The 14,366-nt window shown below is 39.4% G+C and overlaps 1 protein-coding gene across 1 annotated transcript; it reads left to right on the top strand.

Moving 5' to 3' along the window:
- The first annotated feature begins 2,025 nt into the window (after positions 1-2,025).
- On the top strand, positions 2,026-4,628 carry LOC131882112 (uncharacterized). The gene is made up of 3 exons (XM_059229168.1): positions 2,026-2,979; positions 3,053-3,192; positions 3,916-4,628. The coding sequence occupies exons 1-3, from the start codon at positions 2,901-2,903 to the stop codon at positions 4,135-4,137; spliced, it is 441 nt and encodes a 146-aa protein (XP_059085151.1). The 5' UTR covers positions 2,026-2,900; the 3' UTR covers positions 4,138-4,628.
- The last annotated feature ends 9,738 nt before the right edge of the window (positions 4,629-14,366 follow it).

The raw sequence follows: 14,366 nt of genomic DNA, 5'->3' as shown, positions 1-14,366 counted from the left end.
AACAGCCTTCCGCAGAATCCAAATGCTTATGTTCTGCCAAAAGTCTATCGAGGCAAGTGCTCCAGTTCTATTGGTGCTTCCTACAATGGCATCCGAACTCATCAAAAACAGTTGCTAACATGGGCGGGACGGGATCCAAAGCCTTTTGGTCTGCACTCTGGCCGAGTCGGAGGAGACATTGTCTTGCACAATTCGGGTTGGGCCTGGACTGACATTGGGGCCTTTGGGGGCTGGGCAATTGGGAGCTCTAGGCCAGAATAATATTGTCAAAAAGCAACAGTAAAAAAAATTCAAATGAGCAAATCACTCTCCTGGTCATATGTTACCCCGTTCACTTTAAGATTCACTTGCAGCATTCATGCTACCATCACAAACTTTAAAAGTTTAAATTATGTGCATTTTTCTGATTCCCAGACATTCCAGAAAAAAACTTTCCACACATGGACTATAGATCCCCTTCGTCATTGAGATGACTCAGGAAAGAGAAATATGTATTTTATATGAAATTATTGAATATGAAATGTGCATTTATAGCTTTTGGGGAAAATTGACAAATCAACCCCTTCTTATGTTCAAACTGCAGAAAATAGTATTTGGCAAAAGTATCTCATATTGTACGTTTTCAAAAGCATTCATGAGCTTTGTCCCAACCCAGGATTTAGGGTCAATTGTAGTGACCGTAGAGGCTTAACGATCGTTTTGAGAGCACCTTCAAGCCCTCGAGAATCCAGGCTTGTTAAAACAATGATGTCGAACTCTCTTCTTTCTCGGGCTCCTTCATTGTTCAATTTGCTGCCCGGAAATATTCGTAGGGCTTATGTAGGCGTTGATCCAGTAGCAGGATTTAAGTCAAACTTGGTCAAGCTTCAACTGCTGGGATTCCAATCCAGGTAGCGGTAAGGAAGTCCGCAAAAAGAAAATAGTCCTCATTCCCACCTGTTAGAACAATGATTTAATCAATGTGGGACAATTTGCTTCACTTCTACCAAAATGAAGTTTTTCTCGAATTTTTTATCAAATTTTGCAGATCAATAGGCATATGTAAAAACCCCCAAAAATTTCGGAAATGGCGCTGAAAAGGTTGTATGAGGGAATGATCAACAAATTACGAAATTCTTAAACAAGCCAGAGTTTGACTAGCAAATTGCAAGCTTTAACTACTTTGTTGGGCTTGCGTCCCGGCGCTTAGTGAATTTCACCCCTTGTGATTTGAACAAGCCTTACAAATTGAGCTTTTTTGCATTTTTTTGCGATATTGGCAACTTTCAAAGCAATAATATTTGAAAAAGTAGCCACATCTATCCCTCTTATCACATCCTTATTTATTCCCAGGGTTAGAGTAACGGTTTCCGTTTTTAGTAATACTACCGGTAATGCGTTACTTTTCTGCAAAAGTAACGGTATCGGTAACAGAGAGGGCTTTTCAGTCCACCCGTTAGTGTTACTTTACAAGGGAAACACAAAAAATGCGAAGTTTTCCCACCCATTTTTTTTGAAAGGTCCCTCCCAAATAGAGTTACTTATGAGTAGACCACGAAATAGAAAGTTGTCCTTTTTGGCCAATTTGGTTTTTAAAGTTGAGAAAATGCTCAAAAACTTGAACAAATATAAAAAATGTTGCAACAGTGCTCTAAAAAAAGTTGTGAAAATGCAAGAAAACAAGTTGTGAATGGGGAAAAGGTTGTAAAATTGGCAATTGGTCGTTTTTAACCTCTTAGCTGCATTTTCTTCTATTACAAAATGATATGGACTCAACTGTATTTCATTGCTATCAATTGAGCTCCTTTATCTTAATTGCTTGAAATTCAGATTTCTATCTTGCAATGTGTGACATTAAGTCATGTATTAATTGATACGGATATCACGGTAAACAATTGATTCTCTTTTGGGGCATAGTGTTATTGCTAAGGGCGCTTGAGTCCAAAAATGATTCGGGATTTTTAAAAGCAGCTCTGTATTTTTCTGACTTCCCCAAACAGAAAACCGGGAGTCGAATTTGATTTTCAAAATCGTTGATAAACCCAACATTCCATAAGATTTAAGTGGTTACAACTAGACGAATCAAAATCTTTCATTTTAATCATGCTGGGGATGCAGAAATTCGCAGAGATTAGCAGAGATTGCAGAGATTAGAAAAACCTAAACAATACCAAACCAAAAGATAGAATTGCTTAAAGTGTCTGAATGCCATGCGGAAGTAAAAAAGAAAGCACAACAACAAGGGAAAAGAAGTTGCGAACAAAACAGATTAGAACTAACATGGCAAAACAGCTAAGTGTTCGAAATTGTGAAAAAAATAAGAAACACGTCGAAAAAAAGGAAACTGATGTGGTGCAAATGCTTTTATATTTTTTATCATGAAACTAACTCGTTATCCAACTACTGTAAATCCCATTTCTACCCTGGCTTAGAAAACAATTCACAGTTGAGCCTAAAAATAATTTGAAACGAGACATTAAGAAGTGCCTATGTTTTTACCCCTTTTTGGAAGAATTTATCGCCGTCACGTAGTTCTGTTACAAAATATCAGCGAAAGTGGACCACCTTTCTTTGCCTAATTTGAAGACTCTCACTACCTTTTGGTCACCCCTTTGGCGGTTTTCACGACTTTGTTCCGAGGTCTGCTGATTCATGCTCTAGATAGTCAAACACCGGATGAAACTCTTTTCCCTGCATAACTTGTCTTTTGTAATGGGGTATTACCCTTCGTTCTTGTTAATGCCCCTTAGTTTGGGACGCCAGAAAAACCTGACGTATCTAGCAAGCCCACACATGCTTCCGGCAAACGGCGAGGTCAGGTGCGCTTCACCTTCATAACATCTTCTTTCTTGATGTTTTCAAATCATTGACCAGTTACTTTCCGACTGGTTAACTGGAAAGAAGTAAAGAAGAGAGCAGCAATGGCCTATATCACATATCTGTGGACACTTTGTGTTGTAAGCATGGTTACTGCTCAACTGAGCCATAATCAACCCGAAGGTAGAGTATGATACTCGAGATTAGAATGCACAGCGTGAGTGTGAGACTCTTTTCTGATTCTTATTTGTTACAGAAAATTACTACTCACACAACCAAGTGTCACCAGCTTCCGATCCAAGTAATCCTTGGGCTAATTATCAAAACCATATCCAACCTCCTCATTATCATACATATTCTAACGTGGATCGTCAGGGCATCTTGAACAACCCAGAGGTAAGAAGGGCGCCAGAAAGAAGCCAATTATTGGCCAAAGTACACTTATGGATGTTTGAACTATACTCTCAAAGCTTTAAACAACGTTTTATAGAGTAAATTAGTATGAAGGAATATTACTTTGCCAAGTATTCGTTAAACTATTTGGCACTGAAAAGTAAATGCCAGGGGCATAAACATTGCCTATGTTAATACATTTAAAGAGCATGAGTGAAACGTGTATTCAATCAATCAGTGTGTTGTAAATGGTTAGTTAGATTTTAGTAAGCTAGGCTGCTAGTAAGAATTTACCATTGAAATCTGAATAATCCAAAGAAAGTACCTCAGATTTGGCTAAAACGTCTCTTTTTTCAGTGCAGCACGACATCAAAAATAGTTGTAGATATTTTGAAGGTATTAACAAGCCATGAATTTAAAGGCTAATATTGGCCTGACCTGGGTATTCGATTTATAAGTAAATCAAAGCAGGTGCTTGGTAAATGTTCTGGACATTGGAATAAAATGCACAACTAACAGTTGACATATCTCTAAAAGCAACTCTCATCAGATAAAGTGTAGGTTTATATGCCTTTGTACAGCAGATATCTCTAAAAGCAACTCTCATCAGATAAAGTGTAGGTTTATATGCCTTTAGTGCCAAAAATGTCACTTGGGGGCAAATTTTCCCTTGGGACCGGTACATATGTCCTATATAATTCCATAAATTGCCTCAATATATTCCAGGGCGTGGCCATTGCTGTCGTGGCGGCAGGTGGAGCCGTGGGATTGGGCGGTCTTGGCTTGGCTGTGGCAGATACAAGACAAACCACGAATCGACTTACTCAACGACAAGATCAGATTTGCTCGAATACCCGGGAAATTGCCACTCAGCTGAATGCTGTGGTGCAAGCCCTCGTTTCGACCATTAGCATTTCTGCCGATGTTAGCTCCTGTAGCCGCGCCTAGAGATGGAGGGAGAATTCCCCAATGTGGAGCAAACTTTCAATTTAATCCGATCTTCGATCCCCACAGTCAATTGCTAAGTGTGTCCAATATTTGTGTTATGTTTGATCTAAACGTCAACTGACATACGCGTTCACGTCTCATGTTGAGATTGCTCAATTTAAAGCTAGAGAAATTTCCAATTGATCTTCCACACCGATGAAGGCCGATCAGAAATGAACTCCAATCGTTGCAAATTTAATGTACTCCTTCAAGGAGAGTTGTTACTTTGCTGTATTACTCCATAACAGTCTGAGACTGACTGGACTTTATGGCGTGACTCAGTAGATTAAAGCAGTAGTGAAAATATGTATCCATTTTCTCGAAGGTATTCACATCCCATAACATGAAACTTTTCTTAGTCTTTTGTTGTCGAGTGAAATGCCCATGACCCATGCTCTATTATATACAGCGTGTAATAAATAATGCATGTTATTATAGTTTGCTTTTGTTTTTGGGGTTCGGTATCCGTAAAAATCGTTTTAGCTTAGTATTCTGGTATTTCTCTACGGGTTTTTGAGGATGTGGTGTGTGTAGATTTGGCTCAGTAATTGTTTCGAACTCAGCTTTTCGTCTAAACTCTTTAGTATTGGCACTATGTATCATTATTCATTTCACTCCAAAGATGGAAAAAAATATGATTTCAACATACTCTAAATGAGGATTTACTAGAAAAACAAGACGAAAACCAGGGAAAAAGAGTAAAAATGTGTAATTTTTTTTTAGAAAAAATAGGAAATTTTGCCTAAAGTTTTTGTTCAACGAAAAAGCCCTAAAACTGGAAAGAAGTTTATTTTAGATTTTATCTTAGTTACTGGATGTAAACTTATGGCGTTACTAGGGCCATTTATTCTAATATAGGGCACTAGGCATTACTAGCTGCTTAACGGATCCCGTAATTTAGCGTCAAAATGTCACCTTGTTTTCCTCTCATCAAGCCATACTTGCCTCATCTTAACGTTTTTCAAACCATGAAAAGAAAGATGAAAGCCAAACAACCCTAATCCTTGAACGTACCGCGCATATTCGTCAATTATTTCCCGTCATATTTTCTAAACAGTAAAATTGGTATACATATTGTAGTTTTTAGCCATCTTTTTCTACAAAAGTAACGGTATTGGAAACAAAATACGTTGCTTTTCCTAAAAAGTATCGGTAACTGTAACGCATTCCTTTTTTCCATAACAGTTCAAGCTTTGTGTAGAACAAATACAGTTTGGGACTTGTTTTCGATTTTCGATTTTTGATTTTTTGTGGCCACGTGCTGTACGAAATTCTGCTTTCTTCTTTTCATCATGAAACTAACTCTATAACTCCAATTTCTGTAAATCCCATTTCTACCCTGGCTTAGAAATTGACTCACGGTTCTACCTTAAATCACTTTAATGAGATATTGAGAGTTGCTTGTGCATTTACACCTTTATGGATGACATTATCGCCATGACGTATTCCTGTTTCACAATATGAGCGAAAGTGGACCGACCACCTTTCTTTGCCTAATTTGAAGACTCTCACTACTTTGGTCCGCCCTTTGGCGGTTTCCACGACTTTGTTCCGAGGCCTGCTAATCAGGGCTTTTGATGGTCAAAATATGGCTGAAACAAATTTCCCTTCGTAACTTGTCTTTTGTAAAGTGGCATTGATCATCCCCTTAGTTTGGGACGCCAGAAAAACCTGACGTATCTAGCAAGCCACACATGCTTCCGGCAAACGGCGAGGTCAGGTGCGCTTCACCTTCATAACATCTTCTTTCTTGATGTTTTCAAATCATTGACCAGTTGCTTTTAGACTGGTTAACTGGAAAGAAGCAAAAGAAAAGAGCAGCAATGGCCCAGATTACATATCTTAGGATACTTTGTACTGTAACCATGGTTACTGCTCAACTTAGCGATAATCAACCCCAAGGTAGAGTATGATACTCGAGTTTGGAACACCCAATGTGACTGTGAGACTCTTTTCTGATTCTTGTTTGTTACAGAAAATTATTACTCACACAACCAAGTGTCTCCAGCTTCCGATCCCAGTAATCCTTGGGCCAATTATCAATCCCATGTCCAACCTCCTCATTATTATACATATTCTAACGTGGATCGTCAGGGCATCTTGAACAAACCAGAGGTAAGAAGGGGCGCAGAGAAGCCAATTATTGGCCAAAGTACACTTAGGTATGCTTGAACTATACTCTCAGGCTTTAAACAACGTTTCAACGAATAAGTTCGTATGAAGGAACATTATTTTGCCAAGTACTCTTAAAACCATTTAACACTGAAAAGTACCAGGTGAATAAAGTTTGCCGATGTTGATATATGTTTAAAGAGCACCAGTGAAACATGCCTTCAAACAATTCAGTGTGTTTCGGATGGTTTTTTGGACTTTAGTAAGGTAGTTTGCTGGTAAGCTATGACAGTTGGAATCTGAATAACCTAAAGAAAGTACCTCAGATTTGGCAAAAATGTTTTTTTGAGTGCACGACATCAAAACTAGTTGTAACTTTTTTTGGAGGTATTATCCAGCCATGACTTGAAAGGTTAATATTGGCCTGATCTGGGCTTTCTACCTAGAAGAAAATCAAAGCAGTTGCTTGGTAAATGTTCAAGACATTGAAAGAAAAATAACTCTCTTCTCATATAGTGCATTAGTGCCAAAATGCCTGTTTGGGAGAAAGTTTTTTTTGGATTAGTACATATTTCTCAAACAATTTTGTAATGGAGATTGCAATCTGTTTTCTCCTGTCCGTTCTGGTTCCTGGAAAAATAATGCTGCTCCTAAAACACTTACATAAATATATGCGAAGAAAAGGCGGGGAAAGCATGCTTAATTTCAGTCCAACAGCATTTCAAGCAAATTGCAATGTCAAAATATTCAAAATGGACTTTCCATAAAATGCCTGATTATATCATTACATATATATTATATTTTCAGGGCGCGGCCATTTGCTCTTGTGGCGGGGGCTGGAGCCGTGGGCTTGGGCGGTCTTGGCTTGGCTGTGGCAGATACAAGACAAACACGAATCGACTTACTCAACGACAAGATCAGATTTGCTCGAATACCCGGGAAATTGCCACTCAGCTGAATGCTGTGGTGCAAGCCCTCGTTTCGACCATTAGCATTTCTGCAATGTTAGCTCCTGTAGCCGCGCCTAGAGATGGAGAGAGACAATTCCCGATGTGGAGCAAACTTTCAATTTAATCCGATCTTTCGATCCCCACAGTCAATTGCTAAGTGTGTCCAATATTTGTGTTATGTTTGATTCTAAACGCTCAACTGACATACCCGTTCACGTCTCATGTTGAGATTGCTCAATTTAAAGCTAGAGAAATTTCCAATTGATCTTCCACACCGATGAAGGCCGATCAGAAATGAACTCCAATCGTTGCAAATTTAATGTGCTCCTCCAAGGAGAGTTGTTACTTTGCTGTATTAAAAATGTTCGCGGCTTTTTCTTCCGCTTGGTGTTAATTGGCGAGTCTTCTTGGTCACTAATTCCCATGGCTTCTAAGGTCCATAGCTGCTCCAAAATCTTCCCGATCGTGGTCTTGCCCATGAGAACTGTTACCACGGCATGGCGGTTTCTTGGTCAGGTTGAAAACTTGTTGGGCAGTGGGTACTGGTCCCATTAACACAATGTCCAAATTTTGGTGGAGAGGTACAGGCTGATCCGGAGTTGGGTGTTTGCGAATTCATAAAAATTTCTCCTAAGTAACCACCCTAGAGAAGTCCGATTGACACCTTCCTTCCCATTTCGGACAAGCAAAATCTTTGCTGTGGACAGCCACTTTTTTCCAACGTCGACCGTTCGAATATCTCCACATATCGTCTTTATGGTGGCTGCTTTCATATTCACTGATGATTTTTTGTTCATGATGCTGAATTCTACCATTTCATGATTCTTCTCCTCCGTAATCTTCTTCCCTAACGTCTGAATCTCAAATTGATAGGGTTCCCCTCCAATCCGATGGCATTGGCCAATGAGCGTTTGATGAAAAGAAGTGGTACACCCTGAGTCCAGCAGGGCATATGTGAACTAGATCAGATAAGGATTCCCAGGTGCCTCATGCCGCTGACTGGAGAGGGTGTTGAAAAGGAGATCCATGTTGTTTGTGATGCAAGAAAGCTTACAACTTGGAAATAGCTGGGAATCAAAGGAACCTTTTTCTTCCGTCCTTTAAGGTGAAACAATGGGAATGGTAGAATATAGGCCTTTTGGAAGAAGTTTATGACCTTGAAACGTGTATGTCTGTCAAAATGGCACATCGGCTCAATCACAGAGCGCTTCATCCTTCAAATTTGAAAAAAATAAATGCTTCACTGACTAACTCAATACACCATGAGTCAACTTCGGCCAACTCAAGTTTTACGACAAAAATACCCCCCCCCCCCTCCCAAAAAAGCATAAAATATTCTCTAAGACTGTCAACTACATCGATCTTATCATCAAGAAATGGAACATTTGCATTGTTAAGACTACAACCCCACCGAGAACCCATCACTTCATCCGAATCATGGCAAATTTCACAAGTGGCACAAACTGTACCCCAACAATTCGTTGACAGCCCGACTGCAATTGCAGTGGTTCATTCTTGTAGGACCCTTGCGGATTTTACTGAATATCTTTTGCACGAGCGAGATTTTGAAGAAGTGCTATTGGGTCGAGTTCAATCGGATAAAGTTCAAGAGAAGATTCGGAATGTACCGCTTGATGCCGGTTACTAATATTTTGTGAGTGCTCGCCAGATTTATGAATCCGAAAAAATCATCCTTTCTAAGCCTTAATGAAGTACTCGAACTCATCTCTCTCGGAGGTGCGCGGAGCGTTTATGGACCTTACTGAAGATTGCAAGGAACAAATAAATGTAAATGCTGCAATTCTGCTGGATCTCTCAATTATCAAGATTTTGAATGAATAAGTCAAGAACATTTCTCCAAAAGGATCATCCCCTGGCTATATTGCCAAATCCTTAAAAACGATTATGCCGTGCCTTGGCTGCAAATCGCTTTATGTACAATCAGATGAGGCCTCTCCACCGCTAGTCAGTTGGTTATTTTGTCGTGATTTTTTAATGAAAAAATATTTGACCAAATGCAAACATTAATGAGGCTTTGAAGTGTTTACTAGAAGGTGCCTTACCCGAGAAGTACTTGTTGAATGTGCAACTGACGGTACAAGTGAAATAACTGGCGGAAATGAGGTCCCTGATAATGTATGTTCCATTTGTGGAGTGTTCTATAAGGGTAAATTCAAACGATGTGCCTTTAAGTTCTTTAATTGTTGTGTGAAGAACTATGTTGGAGAATGTAACAGTGCAATTTACAAGGCCGTGAAGAGAAGCAAGACAACGAAAGGCGAATCTTCCACAAATACCTGTGAGAGAAAGGTTGCGAAATTGTTGTCTATTAAATCTAATAATACCTTAAATAAAATGTGGGGACCAATAGCATTTAAGAACTTATTCCGTTAATTCATTTCCATGTTCTTGGGAGAGCAGACCTGACAATTACCAAACATGGTGGCAAACCAAGAGAAATGCCATTGACAATTTTGCATGATTTAACACATTACTAGGTCCTTATTTAGATCTTTGAAGAGATCAACACTTCGGTTGATTTCTTTAGTAGCAAAGGTGAAAGGCATTCAATACTTGTAATAGGAAAAACTTCCTTCGGTCAGCGAAAAAGGACAATGAAGCTGACTATTGCCAAGAGTTTACCTCACATTCCTTTGGGAAAGTGCCCCCTTGAAAAATGCTTAAAACTATTACCTTGATAGGTATTACATTTCACTGCCAGACATTATCAGGCTCATTGTTTTCTTGTAACATTAAACTTTTAAAGCAGATAAGACGCAGGCAAGTTAAAAACTTGAAGCTCCCAGAGATGAGCAAAAGTCGGCCTTCCTCTGTTGAGCAGAGAAGGGAGTGTGACGTCCAGGGGTAGCCGTCCCTGTGCAAGCCGAGCGAGAGAAATGCCATCTCATTTCATAGCAAACCAGGCACATCATATTTAGTTAGAAGTTGAAACTTAAAGAGTGTGGTTTTCATTAGCGTTATAGTTGACATACCCATGGGTGAAACTCCGTTCAATTCACTGAAGATAAAGGGTGGCTGGATGATGAAGAGTTGCCCGAGGAGGAGGAGGGCAATACAAACTCCTTTAAGCAATGAAACTGGCTCCTTAGCCAAGACACGGGCAAAGAATGCCGTGAAAGGAGAGGTGGAACGGCCGAAAATCACCGCTGTCCCCAAAGGCAGTAAATGTAGCGAAAGAATGTACGAGCCATGACATAAAAAGGCTATCAGGCCACCACCAATGACACTTCTGGATAATTCTGGCCTTTGACCGGTGCAAAATATTCCAATGGAAAAGGTGGTGAATTGAATTGTTCCACGCGTCAAGATAAGGTCAACTGGGTTCAACTCAAAGTATTGGGCAAATGCTCCAAACACTGTATAAAAACACACGGAAGTACTCGCCAACATGATACCATAGATCATTATGAAACCGAGACATGCAGTAGTTCGATTGAAATGTAAAGAAACTTGAACAGTTCCAACAATGAAAGGTTAGGAATATGTCACTAAGATGTACTCATTTTGCTAGAAAGCTTATCCCCTCTCCCTAAAGGAAAGGTCAGCCACGCTTTTTCAAGTTGTTACAGCTGGTTCTGAAGTGAGCAACACCTCCCTTCAAGTTTCATTTGCCTCGAACATGTGCACAGATGAATAGAAATTGGAAATAAAATTACAAAACATAAGTGCTCATGCAAAAAATGACCTCCATGTCTTGTGCAACAACACGTGATAGCAAGACTTTAGTACGAGTACTGTTCTGTACAGCTAGCAAGACTTACCGGAAAAGCAAGACTCATTAGCACGACTTTGCCTCAAAGGAAAGGAAATCTTCTGATTCGGTGAAAAAAAGTTACCTCCCAGAAAAATCAAAACATCATTGCTTATGTTGACACCCGTTTCTAAAATAATCGTGTCGGTCCTAACATCATTTAAAAGCTTTTCTCCAACTAAGATGAGAAAATCACTTTTAGAAAACCCTGAACCTTCAAGTAATAGAAAACTTTCGTTTTGGGAGTATTCAGACAAGCTTGGATTGTTCAGTATTCAGAGAAGGCACGATAGGCATCTGATATTGTACATTTTCAAAAGCGTTCATGGGCTTTGTCAGGTTTCAAAATCAATTATCATGACTGTAGAGGCTTAGCGTGCGTTTGGGAGCACCTTCAAGCCTTGGAGAATTCAGGCTATTCAGAACAATGAAGTCTAACTCGTATCTTTCTCGGACCCTTCATTGTTCATTTGCTTCCTCGCCTCAACTTTGGGATTGTAGAGAGGATCCAGAAGCAGGATTTAAGCCAGACTTGGAAAAGTTTTTTATTACAATTCCTAATTAACCTTTTATTCAAGGTTAGCTGGATCCGCCAACTCTACTTGGTAGCCGATCATGTAATATATGAAATTTAAAGTTAAGCAAAATAAATAAATATCTCGTTTTTAGAATATTATTATTTATTATTCTCTGTATTGACTATACTAGGGTACACACCATTAGCATGAGCTTCAAAATGACATTGAACACCATAAGCAAAGCAATTCTTTCTCTGTACTGATGAAACTAGGCCTTCTCTGTACTGACTGAACCAGGTTGCCCACCATTTGCAAGACCTTCAAAATGACATTGAACACAGTTAGCAAGCACTTCTTTCTCTGTACTGGCTAAACCAGGGTGCACACCATTAGAAAGACCTTCAAAATGATATTTAACACTAAAAGCAAGCAATTCTTTCTTTTTACTTACTAAACTAGGGTGCACACAATTAACAAGACCTGCGATAGGACATTGAACACCATAAGTATGCATTTCTTTCTCTTTTCTTACTAAACTGGGGTGAAGACCATAAGCAAGCAAGTTTTGCTCTGCACTGACTAAACCAGGGAGCTCACCATTGGCGATAACTTAATAGGACATTGAACGATTTTTGGAAGCATTTCTTTCGCTTTTAAGACTAAACGAGGTGCACACGATTAGCAAGACCTTAAAAATGACAGCTTTGGTTTGAAAACTTAAGGGAATGGTTAAGATGCAACGATAAAACCCATCCCATGGTAACGCCACCCAAATATTCTTTTTGTAAACAATTGTAAGATCTAGCATGTTGGGACAAGTAACAAGGAAACAACAAATATGCTTAGTGGATTATTTTTAGATGATAAGCTGACCTTTAAAACCCATTTGTTAGAAGTGAGCAGCCAAGTTATATGAGTTTTTTTACTATTTTTATGACAACGAATGCTTCGAAGAAGAACATGAGACTCATTTTTTTGCAACGCTCATCTATAACTGAAATTAATTTGCGCATTGAGCGTTCTTGTCATTCCTCAGCATTAAAAAGAGTTTTCAATCCTACAGAAAAAGACTGTATGTCCAAAGAGAAAAAAAAAATTCACAAAGGACTACTATGGTCTATTTTCAATCACGAATGTTATAGATTTGAGGCAAAGCATTGCACCAAAGCAGGCATATTATTCAAAAACATATCAGTATATTTATTTTTTTTTGCGGACTTCCTTACCGCTACCGAGATTGGAATCCCAGAAGCTCAAAACGAGAAGATTATTCATTTTACTTGACTTTTATATATATAATATTATTTAATCGACCAACGAATTAGAATTGGCTGATCTGGCTAATCCTGGAATATAAGGTTGATCCGGATTTTAGTCAAAAAATTGTCCAAGTCTGACTTAAGTCCTGCTACTCGATCAACGCCTACATAAGCCCTACGAATATTTTCGGGCAGCAAATTGAACAATGAAGGAGACGAAGAAATTTCGAAGAGAATTGGACTTCATTGTTTTAACTAGCCTGGATTCTCGAGGCTTGAAGGTGCTCTCAAAACGCACATTGACCCTCTACGGTCACTACAATTGACCCTAAGTCCTGGGTTGGGACAAAGCCTCATGAATGCTTTTGAAAACGTACAATATCAGATACCTTTCGTACCTTCTCTGAGTACTGTACAATCCAACCTTTTCAACCTCTCCCAATACGAGAGCTCTCTCATATTCCTCAATGTTCCTAGTAAAACATCTTTCGACCTGCTTGAGTTTTGCAAACCTGCTGAACTAATTGGAGCCCAAATGGGAGAGGCATATTCAAGATGCGGCTTAACAATCGACTTGTACAGAGTTAGCATCGTGATACTATCTCTGGACTTAAGTGTGCGATATATCCAACCACATGTTTGAAAAGCTGTACCAACTTTCAACTGGATATGCTCATCGAATTTCCATTATTTTGGAGGACTACACCTAAATCCTTCATGGATGAGACCTGCTCACTGTCCTTACCTTCATCATCTAATAGTAGAGTGTCTAATGGCGTCGACCCAAAGGTCATTGAGCGGAATTTCATTCCATTCAGTGCCATATTACTCGCAGCAACCCAGGAATAAATTTGGTTTAGGACCTCTAACAGACAACCGGATTCCTGACCATTCCTACCAACTACCAATTTTGTATCATCAGCATAAGAAGAGATGCTAACATTACTACTATCAAGCTTCTGAAGCGGAGCAATGAAGATAATGAAAAGCAGAAGACCCAAAATGGAGCCCTGAGAGACACCCGACTTGACATCATGTACGTCACTAAGGGATCCCTCAACCTTAACTAAATTGTTTCCTACACTTCTTTTAGCCAATTGAGAACCTTGCCTTGGATCCCAATGTCATGGAGCCTGTTAACTAAAAGCCATGATCTCCCTTTTCAAAGGCCTTGGCAAAGTCGAGATAAACTACATCACTGATTCGTGGCTCTCTAGTCCTCAATAACCCACTCTATATATTCAATCAGTTGGGTAACCGTGCTAAATGTGCTCGGAACCCAGACTAGCTAGGAGGAAAGACTTCATGGATATCAAGAAATTTACAAAGTTTGAACTTCATGATCTTCTCAAAACTTTCGCAATATTCGAAGTGAGAGAAAACGGCCTATAGTTACTGGGGAGTGACTTATCTCCCCTTTTGAAAATTGGAACAACATTCGCTACCTTCGGAGAAGAGGGGAACTTGCTCTGGTCCAAGATGCTTGAAGAAGAACTTGACAAGCCTTGCCGTTCCAACAAAACTGATCAATAGAGCAATGGACTGTTGCTCCTAAACTCAGTGGAGTTGAAAAACATAC

The sequence above is a fragment of the Tigriopus californicus genome, chromosome 6 (genome assembly GCF_007210705.1).
Source record: "Tigriopus californicus strain San Diego chromosome 6, Tcal_SD_v2.1, whole genome shotgun sequence".
Classification (NCBI taxonomy): Eukaryota; Metazoa; Arthropoda; class Copepoda; order Harpacticoida; family Harpacticidae; genus Tigriopus; species Tigriopus californicus.
The sequence above is the reverse complement of the archived record's forward strand: the minus strand, read 5'-3'. Positions and strand labels throughout refer to the sequence as shown.